Below are 16,689 nucleotides of genomic sequence, written 5' to 3'. Positions count from 1 at the left end.
TCCTCAGTGGAACAGAGTGGGGAAATCAGCCCCCAGAGCTCCTGGCTGGGAGGGGACACACTCCTCTGTGTCTGCTGCCTCACGGGCAGAGGGATGCTGACTGCAGGAACAGGAGCCTTCATCCCCTCCTCTCCCTCCCTCACCCCACACCCCATCCCAGAGCAGCCCTGAGCCCTCTGGGGCAATGCCACCCTCAGCTCTTGCCCCAGAAGCCTGGGAGCCTTGGGATGGGGAATTTGTAAGGATATGAATTTGTAAGGATATGAATTTTTAGGATATGAATTTTTAGGATATGAATTTTTAGGATATGAATTCTTAAGGATATGAATTTTTAGGATATGAATTTTTAAGGATATGAAGGGTGGCCAGTTCCTGACCACAGCCTGCCCCATCAGGCTCTGCCCTGAGCTCAGGACAGCAGGACAGAGCAGCAGGCACCACCCAGATCCTCCTTCCACGGCTGGTGTTGAGGGGTTTTAATGCTGCACATGGGGAAAAACAAACCAGCAGAATCCAGGGGTCCTCATGGCTGTTTCTGCTTCCTGTCTGTATCCAGCTGCTCCATAAATCCTCCTGAGCTGTGTGCAGGGCAGATGGGGAGGGCTGCAAAGCTCACCTGGCAGAACACCAGGTCATGACCTCAGCCCTTGTCCCTGCAGCAAAGGCTTGCTGACAGCCAGCGTTCATATTGACTGAGAGTGCAGCCACAGAGCTGATTGGTTTTTATCCAGGCCGTGTGAAAAAAAGCAAGAGGAGCCCAAACTGACATCAGCCAGAAATGCAATCTCGTCTCCGAGTGCTAACAGCAACACAGAGAGTCTCTGAGCAGCTCCTGAGTGTGAGTTCAGAGAGCTCTGTCAAATCACCAGCTGGAAAATGTACAAAGCTTCCAGGGAAAGCGGGAGCTGCAAATCTGATTGAACAAGACAGGTTATGAGCTGGGAGCTCGTCTGTGTGGAGAAATGGGCAGCCAGTGCCAGGCTAAACAAACATGTACATCTCCTCTGAGCACCTTCCTCCCCCTGGGACAGCTCCTGTCAAACACAAAAGTGACTTTGAGCTGGCACCATCCTTTGAGTTGGCTGGAAAAACCCCAGCGAAGGTGGCAGAGCAGCTGCTGGGGGTCCTGCAGAGGGAGGTGGCACGGGGGGACTGTGCTCACAGCAGGGCCAGCTCTGGGGTGGCAGCAGGTGTGTGACAAGTCTGGGGTGGCAGCAGGTGTGTGACAAGTCTAGGGTGGCAGCAGGTGTGTGACGAGTCTGGGATGGCAGCAGGTGTGTGACAAGTCTGGGGGGACAGCAGGTGTGTGACGAGTCTGGGGGGACAGCAGGTGTGTGACGAGTCTGGGGGGACAGCAGGTGTGTGATGAGTCTGGGGGGACAGCAGGTGTGTGATGAGTCTGGGGGGACAGCAGGTGTGTGACAAGTCTGGGGTGGCAGCAGGTGTGTGACGAGTCTGGGGTGGCAGCAGGTGTGTGACAAATCTGGGGTGGCAGCAGGTGTGTGACAAGTCTGGGGTGACAGCAGGTGTGTGACGAGTCTGGGGAGGGGTGAGCCCACCCTGGATGAAATCCACGGCATGAGACAATGCCATGGCATGAAACAGTGACAATCCTGTGACATTAAAGAGCTGAGCTCCTGCCTCTGCCTCCCTCTGGGCCGTGGGCTGCGTTCCCTGCCAGGGAACCCTGGGGGAATGATGAAAATGGGTGGGTTCGACCCAGAACTGAGCTGGGGAAGGGCCCCAGAACCTGCTGAGGGGGGCTGGGAGCAGAAACACAGATGTAAGAGCTGAAGTGAGGGATGTGGGACTCCAGGCAGCTCTTCAAAATGCAGCTTATTACAAAATGCAGTTTATTGCAAAATGCAGTTTATTGTATCCAGGATGTCACAGCAGCCCAGGGTGGTGGGTGACAGAGCTGTGCCCACAGCTGTCAGCTCCAGCTGCAGGCAGGCCTGGACACCCTGAGTTTAGGTTACAGTGCATGATCTACTTTTCTTTTGGTTACAAATGCATTATAAAGTTTTCTTTAGGTTCCAGTGCATTCCATCCTTTTCTTTGCTGAGCATCTTCACCCAGCAGAGCCAATCTACCCCTTAACTGTCACCTACAGCCTCTCATAACTCCTGTCATTCCCACATCCATGGCACTGCTCTCCAGTCCCTCACACCCAGTACATCACAGTTTCAGCCAGAAGTTGTTTTTCACTTTTCTTGCACTGGGAAATTCTGAGCCCTTTTTTCTCCTTGCCACATTTGTGCCTTGTTTGCCTGTGCTCTCTTTGTGCTTGGTACAAACATCTCCTTGTTTGGGGTGGGTTTATCCTTTGCTCTGAGCCATAAAACCCCTTCTCACTAACACACCCTTTGCTCCTTGGTTAGCCAGTCAGGCTGGCTCAGCAATTCCTTTCTTCTGGATCAAAATTTGCTTTCATTTCTATGCCTTCTTCAGATCACAGAATCCCAGAATGATGAGGTTGGAAGAGACCTCTGAGAACATCGAGTCCAACCTGTGCCCCAACACCTCAAGCAGACCACAGCACCAAGATTCTCCATTCAAAAACCCTCCTGCCCAGCACACATCTCTGTGAGACTCCTGTCAAACTTCCATCCTCCCCAAACCCCGGGGGAAACCCTGGTGCCTTTGTGTCCCTGCCCCTCTGCCAGGCCAGCAGCAGGGGCTCAGCTCCTGGAGGCTGCAGCCCGAGCCAAAGTCACACCAAATTAACCTTGGGGATGCAGATTCATGTCTGAATTATCGGGGCTGGCAATTTCCTGCAGCAGCAATGGAGTTTGTGCATGTTCCCAGCTGGTGGCAGATGCTCCAGGACACATTCCTGCATCATGTTTACATTGAAATGCCCACCTGGGGCTGCTGGGAGGGCAGGACAGGCAGGGCTCAGGTAGTGCCTGGTAACCTGGTTAGCTCTGCTTTGTGTCTGAGCCCCCCAGCCAAGGGAACATTCAGCTCCCTGGCAGTTCCAGGGTGTCTGGGAAGGAGCATGTCTGATTGCCTTTGTGATAAACAAGCCCTAAATCTCTTCAAAGCCCAGGCCAGAGTGGCTGGGGAAGATTACAGGCAGTGAAATTGGAGGGCCTGTGATTCAGAGACAGCAGGGAAAATCACAGTAAATTCTGCCTCCTTCTTAATTACAAAAAGAAAAAAAGCCAAAGGAAGTGTTCCATGAGCAGAGTGACTGAGACACTGCTTCACCCAGCCCGGCTGGCAGAGCTGGGAAGGGGCATTTAAAGCCCTGGGGTGACATCCCAGGGGCTGCAGGGGGCTGCACCAGCTCACTGCCAGCTCTAGCTCATGGGCCAGAGGCTCTTCCTGCAGCCACACTCACCCTCCAGCTGCCCAACCCTCCCAAATTCCCAAATCCTCCCCAGTCCATGCTGGTGTTTCAGGCCCAATCTGGAATTTCCCCCCTCAGCCTGCAATCCCAGTGAGGCCAGACCCTGGCCCAGATTTTCCAGGTGAATCCCAGGGCTGGGCAAGCCCTTCCCTGCTGTCCTGGCTGGGATGGAAAAAAGGTTGGAAAAGATGAACTTGGAGACCCTTTCCAGCATCAGGGATTCTGTGGGGCCAAGGAGATGCAGCAGGAATCCCAGGAGCTGCCCCAGGCTCCCAAAATGACCTCACAAGCAGCATTTTCCAAGCTCCTGGGATTTCAGATGAATTCCACCTTTTCTCTGGGTTTGTCTCTCTCTCTCATGTCAGTTGTTGATTTTTTCCTTGCCACTTTTTAATGTCTGAGTGGGCTCATGGGTCTGTGGCATTTTCCAGCATTCCCTGGAGCAGAACCTGACCTGCTCAGCCAAAAGGAGCAGCACGGTGGGCAGCAAAGAGCCCAGCTCAGCTCTCCTGGGAGAAATCCTGGGAGAAATCCTCACAAAACAAAGACTTAAACAAAACAAAGGCAGGGCAGCCTCAGCAAAACCTTTTGGTGGACTGCAGCCTTTTCCAAGGCGAGGAAATGAATTCCCTGAATGCCATGTAAGGATTTTTTTTTCTCTGCTTGGAGCAGATATTAAGGGTTTGCCCAAAGAATAGCAATAAAACCTTGCTGCTGATGAGGAGGCAGCTGTGCCCTGCTGAGGAGAGGCTGCTGCTGGGGAGCAGGGGCAGTGCCAAGGAGCCAGGCCAGAAATGCCCCAGAGCTCAGCTCTGCCCAAGGTGAGTTTTCTGTAACATTTCCCTTTTCCTTCTGAAGCCACGGCCTTGCAGCCCAAACAAAGGCTCCTTTTAGCCCTTGCTGCAGCTAATTACTGCCCCTCCTGATTGCTGACCTGGCCTAATGCTCCCCTCTCTAATTGCTCCAGATGGACTGGGAGTCTTTAACAGGACATTTTCTACCCAGCAAGGCTGGTGGGCATCATTTATTTCTTTATTCAGAAGACATTCCCTCCAGGATGGGGAGCTCAGTTGTGCTCTCTGGATTTTTCTCCTGGATCATTTGGAGGTGATCCCTGTACCTGATAATTTTTTAAAGGGAAATTCAGAGCAGGGATGCCCCAGGGTGGTTTTCTGCTCCTCCCAGGCTGCTGTGGGCAGCAGCAATCCTTGCCTCAGGAAGAGCTCCTTGGACTCACAGATTCCATGGTTCCCTGACCCCCCAGACCCAGGCTGGGCAGCAGATCTTTTCCTGGGCTTTGTTTGGGTACAAAAGATTTCTCCCAAGGCCACAGAGGTTGTGAGGAGCTCTGAACTGCCAAAATGAGAGCCTGAACTGTGATATCTCCTCCCCAAACTGTCCCCACCGAGCTGAACTCCACCTCTCACTGCCAAGAACCTCAGGCTTTACAAACAATCACTTCTGGGCTCGGGCTTGTGTGTTTTGTGTTTTTTTCCCCAAAGAAGAGAAGGAGGCCAGCAGCAAATTGCACAGGAGAAGGGTTCCCTGCTGTGCTCTGAGCCACAGGAGAGGAAAGCAGCAGCTGATCAAAAGATGTTGAACTTGCTGGGGATGAGCTGCCTGCTAGGAGCAAACAGCAAGAGCTCCTTGATTCCCAGCCAGGCCCTTTCCCATTATTCTAATGGAAGTGCAGCTCACACCTGCACTGATGGAGCTGGGTGGGAGCAGCTTTTGGAGGGGAGAGCGTGGTTTTATTGCAAAGGAAGGGACAAAGCCCCTCCCTGGGGCTGGGGAGAGCACAGGGACGGGCTGGATGGCCCGGGGAGGGGGCAGGAGGAATCCTGGCAGGCCAGGGAGAGGCTGAGCAGGAGCCTGGCACGTCTCACACTGACGTCTGCCACAGCACAGAGCCTACAGCCACCTCCTTGTAAGAAAAAGAAACACAGAGAATTCACTATTCCTTCTTACATTAAAATCACTGCCTCCTACATTCACATCATTGCTGTCAGAAACATCTTGATTTTCCACACCTAAGGGGCTATGGAAAAAAACAAGCATTCCTGCTAAAAATAAGGGTTCCCCCCCTCCACAAGCTGTATTTATTCAGATCTCTTTTCCTCTAAAATGCAGCATTATTTTAATTTTAATTTAATCCCATATCTGCATAATTGCAGCACTGCCAAACAAACAAATCACAGTCACTGGGAAGCAGGAGCAATGCAAAACGTGGATTTATCCAAATTCAGTTCCAAGCATTTTCCTGGGAGCCTTTCCCCCCCAGAAGAGCCACACTTCTCACTGGAACAGCCACGTTTTCATCACAACAAGCTTCTCCCCTTCAAAGGGGTTCTACATCAGAGGATTTGTATTACAGTCAGACCCAGCACTGAGAGCACTCAGGAAATCAGTGCCAGCCCCTCCTGAAGCATCCCCTGCTCTGGTGATGGATTTGCTCTGAGTTTCTTGGTGTGCTGCTTGTGGGGAGCACGGGGTGCTGGAAGTCCCTTCCCTTTCCCCAGGGATGTCCTGGATGGAGGGGATGCAGAGGGAGGGCAGGCAGCCTGGTAGGAAAATGAACCCCCAAACACCAGAGGTTTGTGTCCAAGAAGGAGACAGAGGAGTGCTTTGGCTTTATTCCAATCAAGGCAGAGCCATGGGGCATCCCCTGGGGTCTCTCACGTTTTTGGAGGATGCAGCCTTGTTTTTATCCCAATTTCCAGCCACATTTCCCTTCTCTCTTTCCCCATTTCTGAGGTACTGGAGAGGTTCAGACTCCCCAGAACACCTGATCCTAAATATTCCCCTCTAATGTACAACCCTCCCTTTTCATTTTTAATTCTTACAGAATTTAGGGGTTTTTTTCCCCATGGCTGAGGTGCTTGAGAGGTTCAGACTCCCCAGAACACCTGATCCCAAAGATTCCCCTCTAATGTACAACCCTCCCTTTTCATTTTTCATTCCTATGGAATTTAGGGGTTTTTCTTCCCCATTGTTTCTTTCATCTCTCAATGTCTAATTTCATTTCTCAGCAAACCTACAGTTTATTTGTAAAAGCAAAAATCTTTCTCCATCCATCACTCAGTGGAATCCTTCCTGTTGTTTCTTTTCTGTCCCAGTGCTGGTTTGATCCACCAGCAGCCCCAGAGCTGGCTTGGAAAGACAAATCCTGTTGCTCTCAAGGCCAAAGCACACCCAGGACTGACAGAGCTCCAGCAGGGAGCAGGGCTGCAGCCAGATCAGCTTTAAGGGACCTTCCATTTCCCCCCTCTGCTTTTCTGTCGTGCTGGGGTTCTGTGAGGGCTGTGAAGAGCAGTTGGTGTGGAATCTCCCCGTGGTCCAGGGTGTCAGGGCTGCTGCAGCACAGGGGGCTCAGGGCAGCACTCAGTCACTCCACAGCTCCCTGCCAGCATCAGCAGCACCACCCTGCTCACCCAGGCAGCTCTGGGCACCCCAAACCCACAATTTTTGAGGCATGAGGGCCAAGGATTTTGATCTTTTGGAATCTAAACCTTTTAGGAGGTTTGTGCCCTGCTGCTGCTGCCGTGCCCTGCCAGGAGCTGCCTGGGCTGGAACTTTGGGGAAGAAGGTGAGAGAATCAGCAGCAGATTTATCAGCAGGGACAAAAGACTGAAGTGGAGTTGAAAAAGGGGAAAGAGAAAAAAAAAAAAAAACCAGAGGGGGGATGGAGATCCACGAATAATTTTAGAAATTAGCTGCAAGTTGCACAGTCACAAAGCGGAGGCTGGAATGCACTTTTCCAGAGTTTGTAAAGACTCATTTAATTTCTATAGAAACTGAGCAGCAAACAGGTAATTTTCTCTGCAAATTGCTTCTATCACCTCTGGAATGCTCTGCAAGAGCAATGTATTTCCCTCGTGTCTTCTTAATCCCCTGTTATTTTCATTATAAATTTAATTAAGCTCTTGTAGAGAACATTCCATGACATAGGAGCTGAGTTTTGTTTTTCTGCCGGAGCGGGGACAGAGAGGAGCTGCTGAATCGTGTGGCAATTGGATTTCTGTTTTTCTGGGTAAATATTTCAAATGACACCGAGCAGGGGAGACATTTGCTGAATCAATACAGCTGAAGCTGAGGGAAGGAGCTGCGCAGGAAGGTCTGAGCTTCCCAGGAATTCCTTCAGCCAGGCCTTTCCTCCTTGGATGAAATTAGGGAATATCAAGAGCAGGTAAATCAGGGAAATGCCAAGCATTTTGGGGTGGTTTTTTTGGTGGTTGCAATAAAAAAGTCAATTTTTTACACTCCCTGCAACCCAAAATGTCACCAGCATTTCATAACCTGCCCAGCTCCCCACTTCACCAATGGCAAATGTTAAAAATGAATCATTTCATTACAATTTATTTCAAATGATGTCTAAAGGCTCTGGTGCCAAGGCACGGTGAAAAACTGGGTTTGAATACAATACACATCAAAACCTTAAGTTAATATAAAATGAAACCTGCATTAGTAGAGGTTGGGCATTTTAACCCTCTTTTTAACCCATTTAATCTCACGTTATCAGGCAGTAACAGCTCCCCTGCAGAGCTGGGGTTGTTTGTTTCTATTTCAGCCTCTTCCCAGCTCGAGGCCATGACAAGTCACCCTCCCAGCAGGCACGTTTGGGGACTCAGGAGTCACAGCAGGGCTGTCAGAGCTGCACACCAGGGCTCTCGCTGTCACCAGGGAATCAAATCCAAGATGATGTTTTTCACAGGACTGATCGAGCTCTGCAACATCTTCCTGAAGGAAACCAGGAGTTATTTCCCCCCAGAGACACGACTCAAACCTTGACCTGCAAGCAGCCAGATCTCCTGTGTGATTATTCTGGAATTTCTGTTCCCCGTGCTGCATCCATTTCAATACTCTGAGTGATTTTTCCTCCCTGCCTTGTTTTATTTCAGTCTTGTTACAGAAAGGAGATGTCAGGGAATCTGACACATTGCTGTGCCAGCAGCAGGTGAGAATCTCACGATTCAATTCCCACCTGTGCCAGGGCCATTTTACACCAATTTTCTCTGTAGGAAAACATGGAATGAAAGCAATAAAAGCTGTGTGTGCTGTGCACAGCTTCAGCACTGCCTGCGTGAACAGGGGGTGCATAAATCCCTGCTCAGGAAGGATTCAGGAGGGAAGCACTGCCTAAAGTATCACCGAGCCAAACGTTCTACAAGCTTGGAAAAGAACTTGCCATCAAATAACTTCATTTTCTTTTACTCTCTGAGTGTTCACGCTTAAAAACTTCCATTTAAAAAGGGCAAATATTTTCCTGCAATCAGCAGGGGACGGGACAAGGTGCTTTGAGGCATCACAGCTGATGTGGGAAAGCTCAAGCTGCAGATTCCAGAGCTGGTGAATTTACAGATCTGTCCTTGCTGGGGTAAGCCTGGGTGTCTTCGCCTCGCTCAGAGTCCTGTTCCCAGCTTGGCTCCCCGAGGCCTCCTTGCCCTGGAGCAGGGTGACGATGTTGTCCCGCTGGTGCCTCACGGCCAGCTGCAGCGCCGTGCACCCCGTGATGTCCTCCACGTCCAGCAGGGCCCCCGCCTTCAGCAGGGTCTTGATGATGGCCATGTTGCCCTTGAGCACGGCCAGGTGCAGCGGGGTCCGGCCCACCTTGTTCCTGGCGTTGACGTCGGCCTGGCACTCCAGGAGGTTGATGACGCTGAGGAAGGAGCCCCTGAGCACGGCGAAGTGCAGGGGGGCCCAGCGGGACCTCTCGGCCGCGTTGGGGTCGGCCCCGCAGCGCAGCAGCTCGCCCACCACGGGCTCGTCCCCGTAGCGCGTGGCCAGGTGCAGCGGCGTCCAGTCCATGGCGCCCTTGGCATCCAGCCGGGCGCGGCTGCCCTTCAGCAGCCGGATGATCTCGATGTGCCCCTTGAAGGCCGCCAGGTGCAGGGGGGTCCAGCCTTTGTCCGTCCTCAGCTCCACGTTGGCCCCGTATTTGATGAGCTTCTCGCAGATCAGGTACTTGCCCCTGACCACGGCCAGGTGCAGGGCGCTGTAGTGGTTCTGGTCCAGGCTGTTGACGGAGATGCCGTTCTTCAGCAGGTACTGCACCACCCTGAACTTGCCCCTCTCCACGGCCACGTGCAGCGGCGTCCTGAGGTTCTTCTGCTTCCTCTCCAGGTCGGCCCCCTGGCTGGCCAGCAGCTTGACCAGGCCGACGTGCCCGAAGCACGCGGCCACGTGCAGGGCGGTCTTGCCGTCCACCTCCTGCGCGTTGGGGTCGGCCTGGCGGGACAGCAGCACCCGCGCCACGTTCTCAAAGTTGTTCTGCGCCGCCAGGTGCAGCGGCGTCCACCCGTCGCGCTCCTGGGCGTCGGCGCGGGCCCGGTGGTCCAGCAGCAGCCGCGCCGTGCGGTCGTCGCCGTGCTGGGCCGCGAAGTGCAGCGGGCTCCAGCCGTCCTCGTCGGCCGCGTCGACGTCGGCGCCGTGCTCGATGAGGACGGCGCAGAGCTCGGGCAGCCGGCGCTGCACGGCCAGCAGCAGTGGGGTGCAGCCGCCGCCCGCTGCGCCGTTGACGCCGGCCCCGCGGCCCAGCAGCGAGCGCACCTTGCCCGCGTGGCCCTGCAGCACCAGCAGGTGCAGCAGGGTCAGGCCGTTCTCCTGCACCCTGCCCAGCTCCTCGGGGCCCAGCTCCTCCGGGAGGCCGGCCTCCCGGTGTGGAGGTGGGAGAGGAACCTCCTGGGGGTCCTTTCCTAAAGGGAGAAAAAGAGTGAAAAACTCCCAGGAAGGGAGGGAGAGCTTGTGACTCTCTGTAGGACAACATGGAATGGAGTCATTTGAGAGATAAGGAATGTAAAGTAAGGCCAGACATGCCCCGGGACATTTGGCCTCTCTCTCACAGTACCTATTTCCTGAATAGTTCATTTTCCTTAACTTAAAATTTTCCTTACTTTAAAGTGTCCCCCACATGGAAAACCTTATGAGCCACATCCCTCTACAACAAAACAAACAACTTTTCTAGCTTCCCCTTCTTTCATTTTCAATTCTAAAGCCAGTCCCCTACTTACCTCCACTCCTGGTGTCTCGGGGGAAGGCGAGCTCCTCTTTGTCACCCTTGTTTTCAGAAAGGAGGAAAGGAAAAGGATAAAACACAGTGTTTATTTGCATTCTGTAACGTTTGCACAAAGTCCTCTGCAGTTTTGTGTTATCATTTGAGAGCTTTTTATCCAATCCTGTTTCTGCACCCAAAACTCAGCTAAGCCAATCACGACACAGCAGGAATGGGGGAGCCTGAAGATGATCTCTGGGTACCCATGAGCTTTTCCTCCTTGTGCTCACTTGCTCCCAAACACACCCATATTCTGCTTCCTGACTGCATGGCAGCATCCCAAAATGATTTCCGTTGTTGTTTAGGGACCCCCAAGCCCCTGCTTCTTCAGGCCTCGGGTTTCTTGCACAGCTTGGCAAAACCCTCTAAACACCAACAATTCCCAACTCCCATCTCTCCCTGTTTTCTAGGCATATTTACTCCAGTACCCAGGATTACATCATGACTATCCAGAAGCTGATTTTTTTCTCAGCCAGAGAAACATGGGGATTTCAAACTATTTTAAAAAAAAATTCTGTAAGAGTTGTTCAAAGCGGAACATCCTCGGATTTGTGCCGTGAACAGAAGCCTGTGATTCTGTGTTTGCTTGAGTTTCTTTTAGTGACTGAGGCCACCATGATAAACCAAATTCATCTGGGCAGGTCCAGGAAAGGGTTTTCTTCTCTGACTATTTATAATTTAGTGCATTTGTTAATTAATTTGCAGGTGTCTCATCCCCATACATGAATTACAGGGGCACAGCCTGTGCAGACACCCTGTGAAGGTGCTGAGGTGCTCCTTTGGGAGGGGAAGGAGCCTCAAGGTCTGGTCAGAACAAGGGGCAGGCTCAGAGGAGTTTCCTGAGAGGCGCAGGGGGCTCTGCTCACCTGCTGGCTCCTGGAGATGGCCGGTTTGTGGGACATCTTCCTGACCAGGCGCTCGTTCTCCGGGTCCTGCACCAGGCTCTGGATCAGAGCCAGCAGCACGTCTGTCTCCACGGGGATATCTGCCAGGGCAGGGCAGTTCAGCTGTGCAGGCTGCCCCAGCTCCAGAGCCAGGCAGGACCCAGGTGGGAAGGGAGGGAGAAGGGCTGAGGGGATGTGTGACAGCAGAAGGGCACTCAGCTGTTAAACCTCGCAGGTGGCACTGGGAAAATGGGACAAAACCCTGCTTACCAACCCACGGGGCTGACCCTTGGCTGACCCACACCCCAGTCCCACCTGCAAAGCTGGGCCTTTGCTTGGGGTCCTGGTCCCAGCACCTCTTCATCAGGTCCACCATCTGGTGGCACTCCCCGGGCCAGTCGTCCCTGACGAGCTCCAGCCCCGGCCTCTTCCCCGCTGCCACCTTCACGATGATGGCCATCATGTTGGCCCCTGGAAAAATGCAGCACCCTCTGGGTGTTCTGCCTGGGAAGAGGGCTGGGGCAGACATTCCAGGGGTGCAGGGTTTGTGTTTACCTGTGTAAGGCTTTTTCTGCATGAGCACCTCCCAGATGACGATGCCGAAGCTGCGGGAGAGGAGAGAGTGTGAGCACTTGGACATGAGAAGCACTTACTGCTTCTGCCTTCTGGAGAGATGGGGAGATCAGCAGGGAGGTTCTTCAGGAGGAAGGATTTCATCTCCCAGAGCAGAAGGATTTCATCCCCCTGGCCAAAAGGATCACGCCCTGTGGTTCTGCCTCATGCATCTCCCTTAAGAGTGGGGTCATCGCCCTCCAAGGGGTCTGAGCAGTGAATCAGTGACTTGGAGCCTTTCCTGGCAAAGTCAGGCTCTCAGTGCCTTTTTCCACTTTATTCACATTGGGGTTTCGAGCCCTTGGCTCCTGCAAGTTCCCGTGGCCCTGCAAATCCTCCTTTCCCTCTTCCCTCTGCCCTCTGTGCTGCAAAGGCCAAGGAGCTGAGGAATTTCCAGACATGGACATGGAGCTCGTGTGAATGTGCTGCAAAGCTCCTCACCCAAAAGGGCAAAAGCCAAGCTGAAATCTCTTCTCTGCCGGCTCCTGACCAAAATGAAGCTGAACACTGAGGCAGATAAGCCAATATTGGAATTGTTTTAGAAGCAATCTCAGCAGGGACTGTGCTGAAAGAGCAGCACTGGCTGTGTGGGCTCTGCCCTCACTCCTTCCCATGGGAACGGGGTGTGATGGCTCCTGGGGCAGTGCAGCCTGGGAGGGTGCATTGGGATGATGATTATCCACAGAGAACCCCCCTCCCTCAGCCTCACCACTGAGGTCAGGGCACCCCAGTGTGTTCCCCACGTTCTAGGAGGCAGAAAAGCAGAATTTAAACCAACTGAGGCAGTGTCCAGCCCCCCTTGCTGGGTGCCAGAGCCTGGGGACACCCCTGGGGGCCCCGGGCCAGCCCTCACCTGTACACATCGTACTTGATCCCCGGGGGTTTGCTGTTCTGCAGGAACATTTCGGGGGGGATGTAGCTCAGGGTGCCCCTCAGAGCTGAGCTCTCGATGTACTGCATCCTGCTGGACTGCTCCATCCACTTGGACAGCCCAAAGTCGGAGATCTGCAAGCAGGAACAGGGAAGCTGCCCCAAACTGCTCACACTCTCCCTCCTGCTGTCACCCAGACATTGCCCATCTCGGGGATCAGGGGCAGGAGGAGGTGAGAGCAGCTGGAGCGTGACAAAACCCTGACAACCTGCAGCCACCGAGCCCAGCTGGAGCCCTAAGTTCCCAGGGCTGGCCCAGAGTCCCTGTGTGGTGCTGAGAACAGCTCAGCAGCTGCTTGTTGAGCACCCCCAGGTCACTCTTTCATGGGCTGTTCCTGCAGAACCTGATTTACTGGGCCCTGGCCTGCCTGGCAGAAGTTGCCTGGCTCTGATGAGAGTGATGGCCCTACCTTGACGTGCATGTTCCCATCCAGGAGGACATTCCCTGGCTTCAGGTCCAAGTGCAGCAGAGGAGGGCTCATGCTGTGCAGGAAATTCATGGCCAAGCCCATCTCATGGATCACCCTGAATTTCAGCTGCCAGGACATCCTGTGGGTGGGGAGGATTCTCTCCAAGGAGCCCCTGGCCATGTACTCCATCACTATCCCCAGAGGGCTGTTGCACACCCCGTAGATGGTGACAATGTGCTGGAATTTGATTTTCTCCATCTTGCTTGCCTCCTCCATTAGACAGTTCATGCTGGTCCTGGAAAATTGAAAATAAAAAATAAACAATACAGTGGGAGCAAGAAATTTCATCAGTTGATTCACAGGCCCAGTAACTCTGCAGTCACTTAGTGACACCCAGCCTTTCTGAGCACTGCCTACCCCAAAAAGATTCACCCCAAATTCCCCCTGGAGTTGATGATAATGCTGCCACACAGGGATCTTTTGCAGATTAAAATCTGACATGGATGGTGTTGTGACTTCTCACGGTGAGCTGAGGTTTATTTGGTGGTTCATTCAGCCACCACAGGAAAAGAGATGAAATCTTGCCCTTGTTTCAGTCCTTAGCAGTGAGGACAGAGAGCCTGTGCTTGTGACACTGCTGAAATGGCTTTAAACTGCCCCAGGGCAGGGTTAGATGGGGAGGAATCCTTCCCTGTGAGAGTGGCGAGGGGCTGGCATGGAATTCCCAGCAGCTGCCCCATCCCTGGAAGTGTCCAAGGCCAGGCTGGAGCAGCCTGGGGCAGTGCAAGGTGCCCCTGGCCTCGGCAGGGAGGACTGAGATGAGCTTTAAGGCTGCTCCCAGCCCAGAGCACCCTGTGGTGCCATGGAATTCCCAGTGTTCCCTGGCAGCAGGATGCCAGGAGTGGGCAGGGAGGACTGAGATGAGATTTAAGGCTGCTCCCAGCCCAGAGCACCCCGTGGTGCCATGGAATTCCCAGTGTTTCCCTGGCAGCAGGATGCCAGGAGCGGGCACAGCTCCGTGCCATGCCTTGGCCGCTCCTGCAGCTCCTCCTGTGCCTGCAGCTCTGTCCCTGGGCACGCTGACTCTGCTCCCAGGGGAAGCCTGGCACGGCTGCTGGCTGCCAGCTCTGGCAGACCTGTTTCTCCAAATTCTCCAAAGGCTCACCCCTCCCGACCTGCTCGACGGGTTTGGGGGAGCAGCCGAGCAGCAAAGGGCCAGGAGTGCCTCTAAAAAGCACACCCTGGGAACGGAGCTGAGCTGCCAGCAATAAGCCAGGCCTTTAATTGATCTAAAATGGTTCAGCCAAGCAAAATCTTCTGCCAGGCTCCTCACAGTGAGACCTACCTGTGGGTTGAGGAATCTCGGGTATTTTACTACAATTGATAAGATACAGAATTAAAAATCATTATTTGACTCTTTTTCCCCCCCACAAAAAAGAACAAAATGCAGATGTAGAATCTGCAGAGCAAACTGAGGACAGTCAGTGCTCAGTCTGAACTCAGCTGTTGCCCGTAACAAGAAATCACAAGAGTGAGATTTTTATCCAGGCAGGATCCTTCCAAATTGAAGAGAATAAAATTTTAAATTAAATGAGTCCATCAACTCTGCTGTTTTTCCATCAGCTCTGCCTGTATTGGATGTGTTATCAGCAGTGGTTGTGATTGCCTGGCCTTGCTCCATCTCCAGAGTCAAGGTGGGCCCCAGAAGAGACAGAGCAAGAGGCAGAGAGGAGCTGCAGGTGCCCCACGGAGAGGAAAGAGATGTCTGGAGGCTACAGGAGCAGGGCAGCAAAACCAGCTGTAAATCCTCTGCCCCTTGTCTTTAAACCTGGTGCTTTTGGTGATTAATTCCGTTTGATGGCTGCACCTCAGCCCCAGTGTCCAGTGGCAGCTGTAAATCACCCACCAGGCTGCTGTAATCCACGTGTAAGGTGCTGACCTCAGCCCCAGGCTCAGCCCTGCTCTATTCCCCGTGTCCCTTTGCACATCCACACGAGACAGGGAAAGGCAGAACTCCAATTCCCCACTCCCTCTGGGTACCCAGCCCTTCCCAAGGAGCAGAAGCTCCTTCCTGCCGAGTTTTATCCCCCAATCCCTCCAGCTGGGGTGGCCAGAGCGGAGCAGGGGTTACCTGTCCACGCTGGAGTCCTGCAGCAGGTACGGGGAGCACTTCACGGCATAGACCGTCCTCCACCTCCTGTGCTTCACCTGGTACACGTGGCCAAAGCCCCCGCTGGCCACTCGCAGCCACTCATCCTCGAAATCCTCCTTGCTGAACACGGTCAGGCTGCCCAGCCCGCCCCGCTCCGTGCCCATGGCACAGCTGGCTCTGCCTGCTGCTGGGGAGGCACCGGAGCTCCTCCTGCCCTGCCCGGGGAGGTGGGGACCCACCCCAGGGCAGCCCTGGCAGCTCCTGCCAAGGGGAGGATCCTCAGTGTGGCTGCTCACATATTCTGCTTTTCACACCTGGCTCAGCTCCAGCCTGGCAGCCTGGCTCTGCCCTCTCATATCCAGCTCTGGGTGGGCAAATCCTCCAAGAATTCCGGGTGGGAAATGGTGCAAAGGAGAAGCCTTCAGTGAATTCAAACCTGTGTGAATTCTGAATATTCACACCTGGCTCAGCTCCAGGCTGGCAGCGTGGCTCTGCCCTCTCATATCCAGCTCTGGGTGGGCAAATCCTCCAAGAATTCCAGATGGGAAATGGTGCAAAGGAGAAGCCTTCAGTGAATTCAAACCTGTGTGAATTCTGAATATTCACACCTGGCTCAGCTCCAGCCTGGCAGCGTGGCTCTGCTCACTCATATCCAGCTCTGGGTGGGCAAATCCTCCAAGAATTCCAGGTGCAAAGGACAAGCCTTCAGTGAGGGTGGGATTCCTCAGCTGAGGAATCGGCACAGCCTGGGGGAAAGGGAGGTGGGGACTGGGGCAGGGTAAGGCTTGGAGGGAACAGAGAAATCCACCAGGCAGAATTGTACCTGAGAGATGTGGAAAACACTCCAGAGAGAACAGAGGAAAACTGCCCCCAGAAATAGCTGGATGGAGAGGTGGAGAACATTCCAGAAAGAACAGAGGGGGAAAAAACCCAGAAGTAGCTAGATGGAGACATGGAAGACACTCTGGAAAGATGAAAAACTGAGTTTAAAAACCCCCCAGAAGTAGCTGGATGGAGAGGTAGAAAAAACCACTCTAGAAAGATAAAGAACAGGAAAAACCTCAAATCACCAGAACTGGCACATGAGTGCATGAGGCTGAGAACAAACCTCAGCAGAAATACCAGAAATGTGGCAAACCAGAGCAGTTCCCTCGGGGTTAAAATAAAATCTCCCTGGGAGTGGGTGTTTGGAGGAGCACAGGCTGGTCAGAGCAGTTTAACCCTCACCATGTGAGCACAGGAGCAGCACACACACCTTCAGCTGAACAGGGGTTAAAAACTCTCATCTGGCTCTTGTG

The 16,689-nt window shown here is 53.4% G+C and overlaps 1 protein-coding gene across 1 annotated transcript; it reads right to left on the bottom strand.

The window, feature by feature from the left end:
• Nucleotides 1-5,467: 5,467 nt before the first annotated feature.
• On the bottom strand, nt 5,468-16,343 carry ANKK1 (ankyrin repeat and kinase domain containing 1). The gene is made up of 8 exons (XM_059867233.1): nt 15,371-16,343; nt 13,240-13,534; nt 12,753-12,904; nt 11,843-11,892; nt 11,603-11,758; nt 11,270-11,388; nt 10,363-10,408; nt 5,468-10,047 (listed from the first exon to the last, which is right to left on the bottom strand). The coding sequence occupies exons 1-8, from the start codon at nt 15,553-15,555 to the stop codon at nt 8,708-8,710; spliced, it is 2,343 nt and encodes a 780-aa protein (XP_059723216.1). The 5' UTR covers nt 15,556-16,343; the 3' UTR covers nt 5,468-8,707.
• Between the last annotated feature and the right edge of the window lie 346 nt (nt 16,344-16,689).

This window comes from Haemorhous mexicanus, chromosome 24, assembly GCF_027477595.1.
Source record: "Haemorhous mexicanus isolate bHaeMex1 chromosome 24, bHaeMex1.pri, whole genome shotgun sequence".
NCBI lineage: Eukaryota > Metazoa > Chordata > Aves > Passeriformes > Fringillidae > Haemorhous > Haemorhous mexicanus.
This window is presented reverse-complemented; position numbering and strand designations above follow the sequence as displayed.